The following is a 15763-nucleotide window of genomic DNA, read 5'->3' on the forward strand; positions in this document are numbered from 1 at the left end:
TCAGGAATTGGGATGTGTTGGTAACATTTTACTCAGAAGTCATGTAAAATCTTTCACAGGGTCAGTGAGAAACTGGAAAGGTACAGAGAAAAGGAGGACTGGGCTCTCCTCTCTGATCTGAGGTAACTGGGACTGCTGCGGCTGGAGGAAGAGAAAACCTGGAGTGGGACTTGAAGGTCTGAGTGTGGGGAATGGGACAGGGCAGAACTGGGACCTGAGAAAGAAAAGAAAGAAAGAAAGAAAGAAAGAAAGAAAGAAAGAAAGAAAGAAAGAAAGAAAGAAAGAAAGAAAGAAAGAACTGCAGGCACAGACATAGATTTCAACCCACCCATAATAAAGTGCTCTCTAAAGGGCCATCCATCAGGAAATGGGTTGTCATGAAAAAGAGAGTGAGCTCACCATCACAGGACGTATGTAAGTGACTGCTGGAAGTCCCTGGTCAGGGATGCTGCAGAAAAGATGCCTATCCTGGGGGGTGGGAGGTGGGGTGGGAAGGTTAGTGCCCTCTGACTTGAAGAATATGCTAAATCAGATCTAAATGGAAGGCTTAAAGGTTGGGAAAAGGCATAGGTATTCATTTGTGTTCATTCATTTGACAACTATGTATTAACACTCCTTTGTGCTGACACTGTTAGGTACAGGATGAGGCCCTGCCTCAGGGTGCTTACAGAATGGGAAGGGGAGATGCAGAGATGAATCAAATAATCACAAATAAAGGTAAAATTACATCTTGGTGAGCGCCAGGAATCCACAGATTTGGCCCAATTGGAGGAGACAGGACAGTCTTGCAAGAGAAAGTGACATGTGAGTCAAGGCCCTGGGAGTAGGGAAAGACATTGTGGGCAGAGGGACAGTGTTGAGGCCCAAGGGGACACATGATCCCTGGAACTGAAACACCAGTTTGGTGTTAGTGATGGGGGCAGGAGATGGGGGGCAGGAGATGAGTCCGGAGAGGGGTGGAGCAAGGCCCAGCAGGCCAGGCATGATGAAGGATGTTATCAAGGGTGAGAGTGGGATGATGGCTGTGACTGGTGTGTGGAGAATGAGCCAGAGGAGGGCCGAGAGGGCAGGGAGCAGCATGGACGCTGGGCAGGACTCAGGAGTGAGGAAGATGGTGTCCAGGACTTGGGAAGTGGCTGAGAAATGGGGGACTTCTCAGCAAAGCAGGGTTTAGTTCCCTGATCAGGGGGAGTGAAGAGCCAGGGAGCCCTGAGGTCTAGGGGAGCCACCCCAGTTGCTCCGTGGTCCCCTCAGTGCTGTCCTCTCCCAGGGTGAAGGCTGGACTTCCCTCCTATTCCACACACACCCCTAGGGTGAGCCTCCCCAGCCTGCTCTTTCCTGAGCCCTGGGTGTTGGAAGGATGGGGCAAATTCGTTCCATTTGCTGGGTGATGAAAGGAAGCACAGAGAGGTCCAGGTGCCTGGCCAAGGTCACACAGGTGCAGGGCTGGGTACAGAAGCTGGGTTTCCGGACTTCATTGGCCGTTCTCAATGCCCAGATTACCTGAGGGGTCCTCAGCCCAGCCCTGCGGATCCTCCAATCCACCTAGGGTGGCAGAGCAGGGGCGGCCTGGATCCAGAGCATCCTGACCATGGAAGACCCTCAGAGAGCCAACCCGCTCGCTAGACAGCAACATGAAGGCCCAGAAGCTTACACGAAGGTGGGCTTTCCTATGTCCCCACAGCAGGTCAGTGCTGTATTGGAAACAGACCCAGGTATTCTGACCCCCAGCACAGTGCCCCTCCACGGCATCTCTGAGTTTGCAGAGTTGGACCCTTTACCTGTGCTGGATAATAATAACAATAGAATGACTATTTATTGAGCATCAGTAAGTGCCAGGCACCATGCCAAGTAGTTTGCATGTACAGGTCTCCCCTACTTTTTGAAAGTTCACTTTATACCACTTTGCTTTTAGGAAAGATCTACATTAGTACCTGGTTGGGACAGATTGTTAAGGGACAGATAGAGGATTTTCGCTTTTATGAAAAAGGCAAAGAATCAAGTAGCTTTCAGCATTTGTTTTGCCATGAGCCCTGAGAGAGGCAGTGTGTACCCTGAGCAGGGAGGGTGGCCTCGCCAAGCTCCTTCCCAGGAGCGACGCTCAGCATCTCAGCATCAAGCCATCACAGCTTTGATCTGTGTCTTAAGTACCTGTGCTTCATCCCAATCTATTTTGTGCATCCGTTGGTAAGATGCATCCTAAGGTAATTGCTTCTCTGCTTTACGCTACTTCCGCTTAAGAAATGTTTCCTAGGAACGTTCTACTTTCCGATGGGGGTGGGGACCTGTGTTATCTCAGTTCATCCTCCATGAGGTAGAGTTGGATTGTTATCTCTATTTTGCAGATGAAGCACCTGCAGCTCAGAGAAGTGAAGTCACCTGCCTGAGGCCACCCAGCAAGGCAGCGGCCTGCGTGGAAGTTCTTTGCTCTCCAGCTGGGCCAACCTGGGAAGATAGTGAGCCTGTGTGTGCCTCACAACACCCCCACCCCCATCCCAGGGTTTTGCTTAAACAAATAGTTGGTTCTTCTTCTTTCTCTGGCTTCATCGTGCAAAAGACCCTCAGGCATCCCCTCTGGGTGGACCACCCCCCCCCATCAGAGACCTGAGCCAGCCCTGATGTGACACCCCCAGCTTCTTCTCAAGGACACTGGACCTTGTTTGAAAGTCCCAGGCTGAGTGGCTGAAATCGCAGGTCCTCCCCTCTGACTTGCCCTTACCTCCCAGGGCCCCGGTGTTCCCAGGTGGCCACTAGGCACTGGGTGGTTTAGACGGTGGTCTAGCGATGGCGCTGTGACCACGTGTGGGTGGGGAAGCACCACCCCCCTCCGTCCACCACGTCTCGCTGGCGCAGCCTCTTCCTCTCTGACAGCCCCTTATCTCTGGGAGCGGCTGTTTATTGGACCTCTCCTTCCCCCTGGCTCTCCGGGTGGGCCCCTCTTCCCTCTGGAAGTCCTCCCTCTGGGCTGCTCCCACACACCCCACCACCGGGGCCTCCTGGGTGGGGTGCAGAGAGGATGGCCTCATAAAGATCTTGATGATAACTTGGTTTTTAAATCAGGTTTATGGCCCTGGGAGAGAAAAGGTTCTGGGCTTAGCTTTCTGTTGGAAGTGGTTTACTTAAGAGTAGCTGGTCGGCACCAGGGCCAGCATTAGGCCGACCTGGACTCGGGGCTAGTCCCAACCACGCCTCCACCTCATTCTGTGACTTTCAGCAAGGAAATCTCCCTCTCTCAGCTGTGCCTGAGGTGCAAGCAGGGGTGGTAATTCCCACCATGTTCACCTTCAGGGGGCAGATGCGAGGCTTCTGTCAGGTGTCTTTGCAGCCCCGCCCTTCCCCTGGAAGTACCTTTCCTTTTCTCTTCCTGCCCCTCCAGAGGCTGGGGCGCCATCTGCTGGCACTGCCAGGTACTACTGGGGGGCTCACTGGCTGCCTGGTCTCAATCGTGGTCCCAGCCTTGCTGATTCTCCTTCCGCTCCCTGTGGGGAAACAGTGCCCTGGAGGACGGAGGCAGCCCCCCAGAACACTGACACTTAGGGAGCAGAGGGGACAGATGTCCTTATCCGAAGGAGCACTGTGTCTGACCCTCTGTTCAGAGGAGTTAGAGAAGTCAGGGGAGGAAAGGAAGGTTCCAAGGTGAGTCAGTGGGCAGCATGGACTGGGGCCCAGAAGTCCCAACTCCCTGTCAGGTGCTCTCCTGCAGCCTCTCAGATGGTTGGGGGCAAGCAGCCAGCCCATGCTGGACTTCAACAGCGTCCCTACTGGCCCCACCCCCTCGCCTCTTGCCTCCATTAGCAAGTGCACTTCAGTGACCTGATCTCATTGGTTTCCCTGTTTAAAATCCTGCAGTGGCCCCTCCTGACCTTCAGGATTAGAGTCAGACTCCTCTGGGGCCCAAAGGCCCTGATACCTGGCCCCTGACTACCTCTCTAGCCTATAGCCCACCATGTCCTCTCTCTGGGTCTCAGCCATTCTTTTCTTTCTGTTCAAGGACTCCAAGCTCTTCCTGGCCTCTACACTTTTGCACATGTTTCCTCTACGAAAAACACGGTTCCCGGCCCTGCATTATGTGTGCCCTCTTGACCCCAGGTCTCCGTTGAAATATTTCTTCCCCAGGGAGGCCTTAATCTGCCTAAACAAGAACCCCCACCTGTCCAGCCCATTATTCTCTCTCTTTCATCACACATCACAATTTGATATTATTAATTTGTGGCTTCCTTGGTGTTAGCCTGTGAGCTCTAGGAAGACAGGGCACAGAGTAGGTGCTCAATTAACTTTGGTTGCATGGAGAAATGGTGAGAGAATAGGATGGCCTTGGAGTCAGAGTCAGAGGCCCCATTCTAGACTTGCTGTGGGCCATTGGAGCAGGTTCTGGCCCTCTCTGGGACCCAGTGTGTCCGATGGGGGAGCTTTGTGGCCTCTGAGGATCCTGCTGTTCTGATGACCTTGAGACACCTGTGTAGGGCACACAGGACACACCCTTGTTCCCTGGGGCACGGGGGCTGAGGCTAGTTGGAGAGGCTGAGGTAGGCAAGGTCTTTTTTTATTATTATTAAGTATATTTTTATTGATTTCAGAGAGGAAGGGTGAAAGAGAAATATCAATGATGAGAGAGAATTATTGATCGGCTGCCTCCTGCATGCCTCCCACTGGGGATCGAGCCTGTAACCTGGACATGTACCCTGACTGGGAATCAAACCATGACCTCCTGGTTCATAGGTCGACACTCAACCACTGAGCCACGCTAGCTTGGCGTCAGGGTCTCGAAGCTCTTATATCCTGGGACCCTGTCAGGCCTTGGTGGCTACAGTCTGGCCCAGCAAGAGCAGTCCTAGGTGTCTAGGGTAGGAATGTGGCCTGAAGTCCCCACTGGTCCCTGCACTCAACTAGACAACCACCATGCCTAGTGTCCAGGAGGGAAAGGGGCAGTTCCCCCTGCCCCCATGCCGCACCTGGCTCCCCAGCTGCAGGAATAAGGATCTTCCTGCTCAGGGTGTGCAGTGGGGAGCACACTGAGCTAGAGGTCAGGTGTCCTGCATTCCAGGCCCTTTCTCTCTCTCTGCTGACCTCATCCAAGTCCCCTCTGTGCGCTGGGCCCCAGTTCCCATGCCTGTACAATGGACTCACTCTTAGGACTCTTGGGGCCCTGATATCCATCCAGGATGACTGTGCTGAGGCCTGGGACATGTGCGCTGCTTCCTCGGCCCAGGAGGAGCCTGGGGTGGGGGGTGGGGGGCTCAGTGCTGGGAGCGTGGGAGAGACAGATGTGGTGGCCGCTGGCCCTGCCTGAATGAGTGCTGAGCAACCTCCTGGGAATTCTCCCACTCAGGCGCCCTTTCCGGACCCCTTGTTCCCCCCCCCCCCCCAAGCCCGCCCCACTGAGAACTGTGGCTTCCGGCTCTCACAGGGCGGGGCGGGGGGGGGGGAGATTGAGGTGGGGGTCAGTTCAGCCTGGTTCCCTCCTTCAGGAAAGAGCATGGGCCTGAGAGTATAGACAAAACACTCATTTCCAGTCCTGGTCGCACACAGTCACTTGAGTCACTGGGCCTCAGTCATCTCGGCTGTAAAACGAGGGGTTGTCCCAGCTTCCGGAGGATTCCATGACAGCAGCTACCTGAGAATCCGTCACCTTGTGTGGATTTTTCTTGCTTTTCTCTGTCCCTTGCATACAGTGCCTTCTGTGCATCAGTTATTTAGGCCTCTCAACAACTCTGTGAAGTAGGCACTTGTGTCCCCATTTTACAGCTGAAAACACTGAGGCTGAGACAGCTCAGATCAGGTCATTTGCCCACATCAGAGCTCCCCTTTGAGCGTGCCACTGTGCAGTGGGGAGGGGAAGTACTGAACCCCAAAGCTCAGAGCTCCTCTCTCCCTCCGCTCCGCATCCCACTGCACCTCGGGCAGTGTTCCCCACACACTATGTTCACCCACTCTCAGCCCAGCTTCCCCCAAGACAGGGCTCCCAGCATCTGGTCAGATGGGATACTACTAATGGCTCCTCCTGTTCACAGTAGGGCTGGGGCCATGCTGACCACCCCAGAATGTCGGTGTTGTATGGCCCATGGGCACTGCCCACTGCCCACCCTTCAGGTGCACAGAGGAAACAGAGGTCCAGGGAAGGAGAGCTCAGCCCAGAGCACACAGTGATGGGCTGCAGCCAGAATGAGGGAAACCCACTATTTCAATCGTAACACTTCCAGACACTGTATTAAGCCCTTTAAATGCATTGCTGTTGCTTCACTTTCCAGAGGAGCAAACTAAGGCTCAGGAGTCTAAATGACTTGCCTAAGACCATGCAGCTTGGCACTGCAGAAGCTGGGATTTGAACCCAGCTCAATCTCTAGTTTCTGAACCTGCCCTGCCAGTCATGACCCTTCTGCCTCAACTGTCCAGCCCTCAGAGAGCGTCCTATGGTGTTCTGTGTGACTCTGCACCTCCCAACCCCATCTCAGCTGAGAGGAGGTGTAACAGCCCTGATGCCTGCCAAGGGTTAATGGTAATAGGGGCTAAGTGATTCCAGATGGGCCAGCCGGACGGCTGGGCTGGCCGGAAACTGGCGGCCGCCAGCTTCCCAGGGGAGGCACCACCAGCCACCCCCTCCCCTCTCTGCTGCATCTCTGGTCCCCAGCTGTCCCCTTGCCCTGGGGCCCACGAGCCTCCTCTCTTTAGCCAGAGTCCAACTCCAAGGAAGTTGCAGACAGAGCATCCCAGGGGCTACCAGCGCAGTGAGTCCCCTGTACAGTTGGGGAAACTGAGGCTCAGGGAGGACAAGGTACAGGCCACATGACAAGTCCTCGGCTAGGTCTCCTGACTCCCAGGCTAGTTTGGGGGGACTAGGGATTGAAACACCTCCTACTGCCCCTGAGCTAAGCTGTCCCAGCAGATGGACCAAGACTTCAGAGGTGAATGACCAAGGCAAATGCCAGCAGGGGGGGTTGTAAAGACTGATGGAGTTTTGGGCACAAGAAATCCCTGTGCGGGCTGACCCTATGGTCTTTAAAGTGCCCTGCATTCCCCTATGACCCCGAGGCCACAAAGCTGGGCCAGGCCCCCTCTCTTGGAGGCTGTCTTGGCCCCCACCCTACAGCCTGGGGTCAGTCTGAGACCCCTCTCCCTGTGTGGCCCAGCCCAGATGCTCTGCTGGGCAACCCCCACTGGGACAAGACTGCCTTCTTTCTAGGTTATCCCTTCCGCTGTCCTGTAGTTGGCACAAAATCCCAGCTCAAGCAACCCCCTGCCCCGTGAGCAGGGCTCGAGTGAGTCCCAGGATGGGACGAGGGTAGGCAGAGGAACAGGCTCTGTCTAGTGTGACCGGGGACACGTTCTCCCCCTCTCCGGACTCAGTGTCCTTGTGTATAGTAGTGGGGGAGGGGGTGATTCAGATCAGCTCTCTAAGCCAGTGATGGCGAACCAATGACACGCGTGTCAGAGGTGACACGCGAACTCATTTTTTTTGGTTGATTTTTTCTTTGTTAAATGGCATTTAAATATATAAAATAAATATCAAAAATATAAATCTTTGTTTTACTATGGTTGCAAATATAAAAAAATTTCTATATGTGACACGGCATCAGAGCTAAGTTGGGGTTTTTCAAAATGCTGACACGCCAAGCTCAAAAGGTTCGCCATCACTGCTGTAAGCCCTTGTAAAATGGTGCCCGGCTGGCAGGCATGGCTCAGTGGTTGAGCGTCAACCTATGGACCAGGAGGTCACGGTTCAATTCTCAGTCAGGCCATATGCCTTGGTTGCGAGTTTGATCCCCAGTGTGGGGCATGCAGGAAGCAGCCGATCAGTGATTCTCTCTCATCATTGATGCTTTTATCTCTCTCGCCCTCTCCCTTTCTCTCTGAAATCAATAAAAATATTTTTTTTTAAAAAATTAAATGATGCCCTTTGGCATCTAAGGGCCAGGCATTTGTGACTAGAGACATCTTATCTGAGGAGGTGAGGCTGGGAGAAGTGAGGGGACGAGCACCCCCAGCAGTGATCCTGGAGGAGACCCTGGTGGGGGTGGGGGGGAGGCAGTAGGATGGAAATGGAATATAACAGGTACTCGATGTACCTGTTGAGTGACTGAATGAGAGACAGAGGAAGGGATAACCTAGAAAGAAGGCAGGACAGGAGAGCTGGTCTACACTGCAGTGTGGGTCTTCCGCTGGGTCAGGCCACCTGTGTCTGTTCCAGCCTGTCCCTCACGAGACCTGATTTTGCTCCAGTTCTGCCATTGCGGCGTGAGCTGGGGAAGCTCATTTCTCTCCTCTGGGCTTCAGTTTCCTCGTCTATCAAACTGGGAAAGAATCCTTCCCTGGAACTCCAGGAGCTTTGACACAATAGAAAGAAATATGTCTTGAAATCTGAAGTATGCTGGTGACCTTAGACAAGTATTTCCCCCTTTCTTCACCAGTTCACCCCTGGGCCTTGGTTTCTTCTTTTGAGAAGTGATTGATAATCTTGGAAGGTCTTTTCATCTTTTCCAAGTCACCTCTTCTCAGAAGCCCTCTCTGATTTCCTCCAACCTCAGTTAGATGCCCCTCTCAGCCCCCTGTCCTTCCTTGGAGTACCTGCCTGTACATTGTCTCTCTCCCAGCAGCCTGGGCGCCCCTGAGGTCAAGGATTGTAATCTACTGGCTACTGCATCTCCAGCACTCAGCACAGTGTCTGGCACATAGTAGGTGTTCAACATACTGGTTCAATGAATGGATGTTGAGTGAATCAACTGTATAAGTGACCAGAGCTCTCTTTATAGATGGGGAAACTGAGGCACAGAGAAGGGACCCGCCCCCAGGTGCTATGGCAAGGGGAGGCTGCCACCCGAGACAGGCATTAGGCTAGTGGGGCTGGGGCACTCTTTAATAAAAGTGACTCAGCGGCTGGCGTGGGCTGTGGAATTTCTAAACATCCCCTCACATCCTGAGAGAGCAGGCGGCGGGAGGGAGAAAGCAGAGGGAAAAGAGGAAGAAAAACAAGAAACTTGGGGGAAAAGAAAGAGAGGAGGGAAAAAACCTAAAATTGAAAACAGACACACGCGGCGTCCACCCTCCCAGCTCCACCCCCCCTCCCTCTTCTCCAGCTGGGCCAATCAGAGGCCGCCCTGCAGCCTTTCCCCCTAAGTGGGGAGGGCAGGGAAGCCCACAATGGTGTGAGCTCTGGGGGCTGCCAGCCGCCAGCAGTCCCCGCCCGCCCCCGCCTGGGACCCAGGATCGCTCAGTGAGGAACTTGGACTGGGAGAGGAGGAGGACAAGGAGAGAGCTGGGCCTTTCTGACCAGCACCCCCCGGGGGCAGCAGCCTGTGTGGAGCGACACAGACAGCCAGACCCAGGGCGGCCCCTCCTGGCTACCCTGCTCCTCCCAAAGGATGCTTTGGGCGTGAGGCCACTCCTCACCCACAGCCCCCCACTCTCTCCCCACAACGGTCCTCTCTGCCTCCTACCCAGGGGCTTCCCCGCTTCTGGCCAGCAAAGACTTTCTGATAACAGGAGAGGGCAGTGAGGAGGACTTCCTGGAAGGGGTGACAGCCCAGAGCCTGGACCTTGCCCACACCAGAAGGCATCAACAGCAAGGTAAGTGCTCATACAGGGGGGAACCCCAACTCCTTGTCTGTCCCCCTACCCCAGCCTGTGCCTTCTCAAGTAGGTCAAAAATGGAAAATATTTTTAACAAAACCAGATGGGAGGAGACTGGAGGCTGTGGGCAACATCAGGGATGGAGGAACCAGCTTTCTCCTGCTTAGGCTGCTTCTGCGGGAGAGTGGCCCAGGCCTCCTCAATCCTGCTGCCCCCTGACCTCATCAAATAAACCCCAGAAGTTTCTCGGTGCCATGCTGAGTGGGGGTCTCCAAAGCACAGCAGCGCCTGTTGGAAGTGGGGGCTGCCGGGAGGGGAGTGAGCAGGAAATTGGGAGATGGCAAGCAGGGCACACGGAAAGGGGACCTAGAAGGGGACAGGGGACCCCAAAGCCTGACCCTGTCCCTTGGCCCAAGTCTTGTCCCTAAGAATCTGTCTGGCTTTAGGCCAGTAGGGAGCCAGGCAAACTCTGGGGATTTAAGTGGATTTGCAAATTTTCCAGATTCCTAAGATGTCCTTCCAAACCCCCAGTGGCTGGGAAAGTTCGAAGGCGAGGGGGCTGGGGCTTGGCAGGCCATGTTCATGCAGCTGGGGCTGGGGGTCAGGGACCGGGCCCTCAGATCTGGGGGCCCCTCTGTGAAGAAGGGGGATCGGCTGCTGGGCCCTTTGCCCTGGTCCCAGGCAGCTGCTCAGGCCTCCGGGCCAGCTGCCTCCTTCCACGGCTTCTCCACTCTATCCTAAAACAAAAATTGGATCACAATTCCGCTGTGCATCTTCGTGTAGAAAGGGCCTGTGCTGCCCCTGATGGACACTCACTGCAGGCCAGGACTATGTGGAGTACTTTATAAGTGTGATCTCGTGTAATGCTAACCAGCAACTCCCGCCTTACGTGCGGGGAAACTGAGGCTCACAGCAGCAACACGACTACCACACACAGCAAGTCAGTGGCACATAGTAAGCTCCCTGTGCTGTCACTCCAAACTTGGTCCTTGTGTTCCTGTTCCTTCCAGTCAGACCCCAGGATTTCCCCAAGGAACTGGCACAATCTTGCCTGTGGACACGTCCTGCACTTTCCCTTCAAGGAGCCTTCCCACTCCACCTCCTCCAGGCAGCCTTCCCAGGTTCTTCCAGTCTTCCAAGTGCTCGCCATGCCCTCCTCACTGGTGACTTGTTGCTTGGCCCTTTCTTCCCCTTTGTGTTCTGTTTGCATATCAGAGATCCTTCAGGCCCTGGGCTTCCCCATCTTGTGTTCTGTCCCTCATGTCCTCCTGTCAGCAACGGGGCTAAGAAAATGTCCTGGTGAAAGGGAGGAGGGACTGGCTGAGGAGCCTCTGTTCTCAAGTGTGAGACCGGAACCCCAGGCCTGCTGCCCTCCCTCAGGTAGCCTTCCAGAACACCGTGCAGTTCCTCCAGATTGCGTTTGTCTATGTCAAACCAGGAGGGGTGTCCCTGCCCGCATCTGTGATCCCACAGCGCACAGAGGCCTCTAGCGACATCTTCTGAAGTCAGATAGCCCTCCTGGCCTCCGAGCTGAGTCCACAGCTCTCGGGGACAGGAGGACCATGTCGGTCACTGTCATTAAGTGCTGACCCCATCCAGGTACAGAGCAGGCCTTTGGATCAGTATTGTTCCCCCTGCTTTGCCGACAAGGGAGCCCAGGCTGAGAGAAGCTGAGTGACTGCCCAGGGTCACACAGTAGAGTGGGTATTGAGACCATGGTCTGCCTGAGTCCAAAGACTTAACCCCCTCACTAGCCTGGTCAGAGGGGAGAGCCGCCCTCTTTCCACAGAGCCTCTCCTGGCTCCAGCGCCAACAGCAGCAGAAAGTTCTGCATCGGGCCTGACCTGCTCCCAGGCCCACCTGGCCCTGGCTTGGTCCTGAATGAGGGCCATCTGGTCAACACCCTCCCTTCAGCAGTGCTCAGGCAGACCTTCCCTCCTCTGTGGGAAGAAGAGCTGAGACTTCTAATTGCCCACAGATGTGGGGCAGCGGAAAGCACCATGGATTCAGAGTCAGGAGACCTGGCGCTTGCCCTGGCTCGACTCAGATCCATTGTGTGGCCAATCTCAGGCCCGTGTCTTCTTTCTGGGCTGCGTCCGCACCTGGAAGGCAGTGGGCACCGTGGGTAAACAGGGCCAGGTTTGGGCATCCGCTGACCATGCATCATCCCCCATTCGGCTTCTGGCTGACTGTGTAACCCTGGGCCAGTGCTCTGCCCCTCTGGCATCGGTCCCCAACTCTGTGAGCAGCAAGGCAGTGTGTGAGCTCCAGGAGCTAACAGTGTAGGTAAGACTGTCAGCACGGTCCCTGCACTTCATGGGCTGGACCCAGTGTCATTGTCTGGGCAAGGGCCATGCTCTCCTGCCTCCTGCACAGAACAACTTGGCTATGAATTTCTTCTGCAGTCTGCAAAGGGCTCTGCCCGTGGGAGGGACCTGGCCACCAGTGGCATTCTAAAGGCTCACGCCATCTTCCAGGCACAGCCTGTCTGAGACCAGCTGCCTCTCAGCTGAGGGAAGGGACTCTGGGTGTTTTGCTCAGGACAGGCAACTGAGTGTGGTAAAGAGGGAGGAAGGAATGAGAGGGTCTCCAGACATCCCTGAAATACACCCCCTGCCTACCCCCCATTTTTTGCACATGGTTCAGACCCTGCAGTCAGTGGACCTGGGAATGGGGGAGACCTTCCTCCACTGCTTTCTGCCATCCTCCACCCCACACGCACCCCAGGAGCCTCCCCAGGGGCTCCTTGGCTGGAAAGCAGTGTGTACAGGAGGATAGAATGGACCAGCCCTTTCTGAGCACTTCCATCGTGTTTTACATCCATTTCCTCAAAGGTCACTGCCGTCTTTCTCAGCGCTCAGAACAGGCCGGCATTCAGTAAGCGCTTAAATATTTGCTGAACTAATTTAATCATCACATCAACCTCCAGGAGTAGATATAAACTCTCTCTGGGTTACAGATGAGGACATGCCCAGAGAGGTTAAGTCAGTTGCCCCAAATCCCACAGCGAGGAAGTTGTGGAGCGGGGACTTGCACCTGGGTGTTTCTCACTCCAGCGCCCTGAGGAGAGGCTGGGTGGGGCTTGGGTCCCCGCTACAGATCCAGCATCAACTCAGAATGTGCCTCAGCCGTGGGGGTGGTCCTCAGGCCCTGAAACTCACCTCGGATGCCGGTGGGGGAGTCAGTCCCTCTCTGGGCCTTCGTTTTCCCATTAGTAAAATAAGGAAGTTGACCGCGACGACGATCTCTAAGCTCCTTCCAGCCCTAAAACAATTCCAGGATTCCGGGCCAATGCAGCCCAGGTTGGCAGCCGCACCGGCCCTGTTGTGTACTCAGGGATCATGCATATTTAACTTCACCGTGGAAGCGTTTTTTCTTACCCTTTTTCTCCATGTTACAGAAAGTGGTCGGGATCGATGACCGCTAATGGAAAACTGTTAACTGCAATAACTAGGAGAACTTTCGGACAGTTAAGAGCAGCCTGTTAATGCACTTCGTTTGCCAGGGAGCAGAGCCCGCGTGCCCATTTTCCCGGGATACTGAGGAGGTAGGGTCAGGAGGTGCGCCTGTTAGGGTGTATGTGTGGTGCTGTGACCATTTAGGTCTTTTCCAATGCTGACTTTTTTTGAACCTCATATGCTCTGATTTCAAGCGGAAGTAAGGCTTTGGCCAACAGTAGATGGACACACGATGGGGTCCAGAGGCGAGGGAATGGATGCTGAGACGCACCTCTGGTGTGAGGATGGCAGAACTCACACACTTGTTGATTCCAGTGTAGAAGTCCACCTCAAGTCCCTCCCAAGGCGTCAGGTCCACCTCACGTCTTGGGAGGTGGGGGCAGGAGAAGTCTCAGGCAAAGGGCTTCCTGAACCCTCAGGCCCAGGTCTCAGGCCCGTCCCCCCTTCCCAGATGCTTTCTGGGCACCCCGCCCCCAGTCTAAGCGATCAAAGTGTATTGCTTGAGCTGCATTGATACCTTCTCTTCGCCTCTTTTCAGATCAGCGCTATTTGATGTCTCAGGTGCCCGGAACCTTTCATCTGGAGGCACCAGCTTCTCCGCCCTCTGATGGGAAGGGCTGTCCCTTGGGAGGTGGGGGCAGCAGGGCCAGGGGTCAGACAGTTCCTGAAGGTCAGAGATGAAAAGGACGTTTGTGGCCACTGTTCAACTTCCTTATTGTATGGGTGGGAAACTGAAACCCAGAGACGGGGGATGCGCCTCAGGTTATATGGGTTGAGCCCAGGGCCCAGGCTGTGGGCATGGCCTTTGCTCTGCCACCAAGAGTGCTCAGGCTGCAGCTCTTCCCAGCCACGGCCACAGGGCAGAGCTTGGGTTGAAGAGGAGCAAGGCCATCCTGACAAGTGGTGGGAATCTCCCTGGGTAGTTTTTGAGCCACACAGCCTTTGGTTACGTGGCTTCTCCATTCCGGCCATAATTTCCTTTTATGTAAAATGGGGGGAGGGCCAGGGAGCAGCAAGGTGACCCTAGAGGTTCCATCCAGCTCTGCCCTTGGCCCCTGAGAGGCCCTGGCAGGCACAGAGAGGGATAAGCAGACTGGTGGGTGGATGGAAGGCCTGATGGACAGACGGCCTTCCCTGTAGTCCAGGGAGCAGGGGTGACTTCACCAGCAACCCACCAGCGCAGTCACAGAGCCCTCCATGCTCAGGAGGGTCCTGCACGTGAAATCCTTCATCCTTTCTTAACAAGGGGCCCTGCATTTTTGTTTTGCTCTTGGCCCCCACGGATTACATAGCTGGCCCTGCCAGGGAGTTCAGGCTGGGTCTGAGGTGGCTTCACCCCCACACTTGGTCTCACTGCCTCCTGTCCCCATTCTATCCATGCCCTCTCACAAAATGCCAACCTGCGCCTGCCTCTCTCCTAGTGGAGCCCCCCCCCCACCCCCCGACACACACACACCCCATAGTGCTTGGAGTTGCACCATTATGGCTGCCCAGCCAGCAAGCCCCCACCTTCACTATCAATGTCCTGAAAATTGGCTTCCTTGTACATTCAGGCAAAGCTCAAATCCTGGCTTGGCACCCCAAATCTTTCCCAAAGTGACCTCTGTTCTCTTCCCTGCCTGTCACCTACCTCTTCATGGAGGAGCCCCAGTTTCTAGCCTAACAGATACCTTTCTGCCATTTCTCCCAGATGCCTTGAGATCGCCCACTTCCCTCACCCCTGTGGAATGCCCTTCCCTGGCATCATCCCCCCAAAAACCTAAACCTGAAGGCCACCCCCATCTCCATTGCAGTCATCGTAATCATGCTAGCTACCATCTACTGAGCACCCGTTATGTGTCAGGAGCATTTCATCATCATCGTTAGCTCTCACAGCAACGGGAAGGGAATCTCTTCTGCCATTTTCCAGGAAATTGGAACTCAGGGAAGTTAAAGTCGGAGGTCACACAGTTGTGAGGGAGCAGGAGAGGGAGCAGGACTGGCACTTGGTCCTGGGTTAAGTGGCTTCAAGCTGGGGCTGCTGCCCTGACCGGGCTGGGGTCCCAGGCACTTCAGTGTCCTGGGTGGCATCAGGGTTCCATTTGTCTGTTCTGCCTCCTCACCAGCCTGTCCCAGCACCTCCCTGGAGGAGGAGGGTCACCCTCGCCTGCCCACCCCAGTTCCCCAGCCTGGTGAGTTCTGACTGATCAGGGCAGCTGCGGCCCCAGGCATGAGAACCAGAAGAGCTGGCCCTGCCTAGCCATTTGACCTTTCATGCTGTGTAAGCATCGATTGAGCACCTACTGTAACCCTAATCCCTTCTTAGGAACTTGGAGACATCCCAACAAATTGTGAGGTAGGTTTCTTCATTTGTGGGAAATCAAATGAAGGGACTAAGACAAAGGTACAGGAAAGAGCTTGCTGACAGAGAGTGGGTTGGAAGGTCATTCAATGTGGGTTCTGGTCCCGGCCGGGCCTCTCAGCCCCTGAATACCTAGGAGGACTACCCTGCCCCCACCCCGCCGCGCCTGCTGACAACACCAATAACAACAGCAGCGCCCCTTCCTGAGGAGCCCTTCTGGGAGGGGTTTCCTGCGTCTCATTTATCACGTGTATCCCTTTGCTGACAAGCCTAACCAGCAGGGTCTTGGCCGTGCACTCAGTGCCAAGTGAGTGAGTGAGTGAGTGAGTGAGTGCCTCTCCCCTGAGTGAATAAAGAATAATAATATCGTGACCACTGACTGCAGAGGGCTGTACGCCAG

General features: G+C 55.0%; 1 protein-coding gene across 1 annotated transcript in view; it reads left to right on the forward strand.

Annotated features, from left to right (window-relative positions):
* Positions 1 to 9132: 9132 nt before the first annotated feature.
* The window catches only part of PDGFRB (platelet derived growth factor receptor beta), a 36123-nt gene continuing 29492 nt past the window's right edge, over positions 9133 to 15763 (forward strand). Inside the window, exons 1-2 of the mRNA XM_023745732.1 lie at positions 9133 to 9561; positions 12965 to 13111. Of these exons, the coding sequence (XP_023601500.1) occupies positions 13052 to 13111 (60 nt within the window). The 5' untranslated portion in view covers positions 9133 to 9561; positions 12965 to 13051. The remainder of the gene's footprint in view (positions 9562 to 12964; positions 13112 to 15763) is intronic.

The sequence above is a fragment of the Myotis lucifugus genome, unplaced genomic scaffold (genome assembly GCF_000147115.1).
Source record: "Myotis lucifugus unplaced genomic scaffold, Myoluc2.0 scaffold_576, whole genome shotgun sequence".
Classification (NCBI taxonomy): Eukaryota; Metazoa; Chordata; class Mammalia; order Chiroptera; family Vespertilionidae; genus Myotis; species Myotis lucifugus.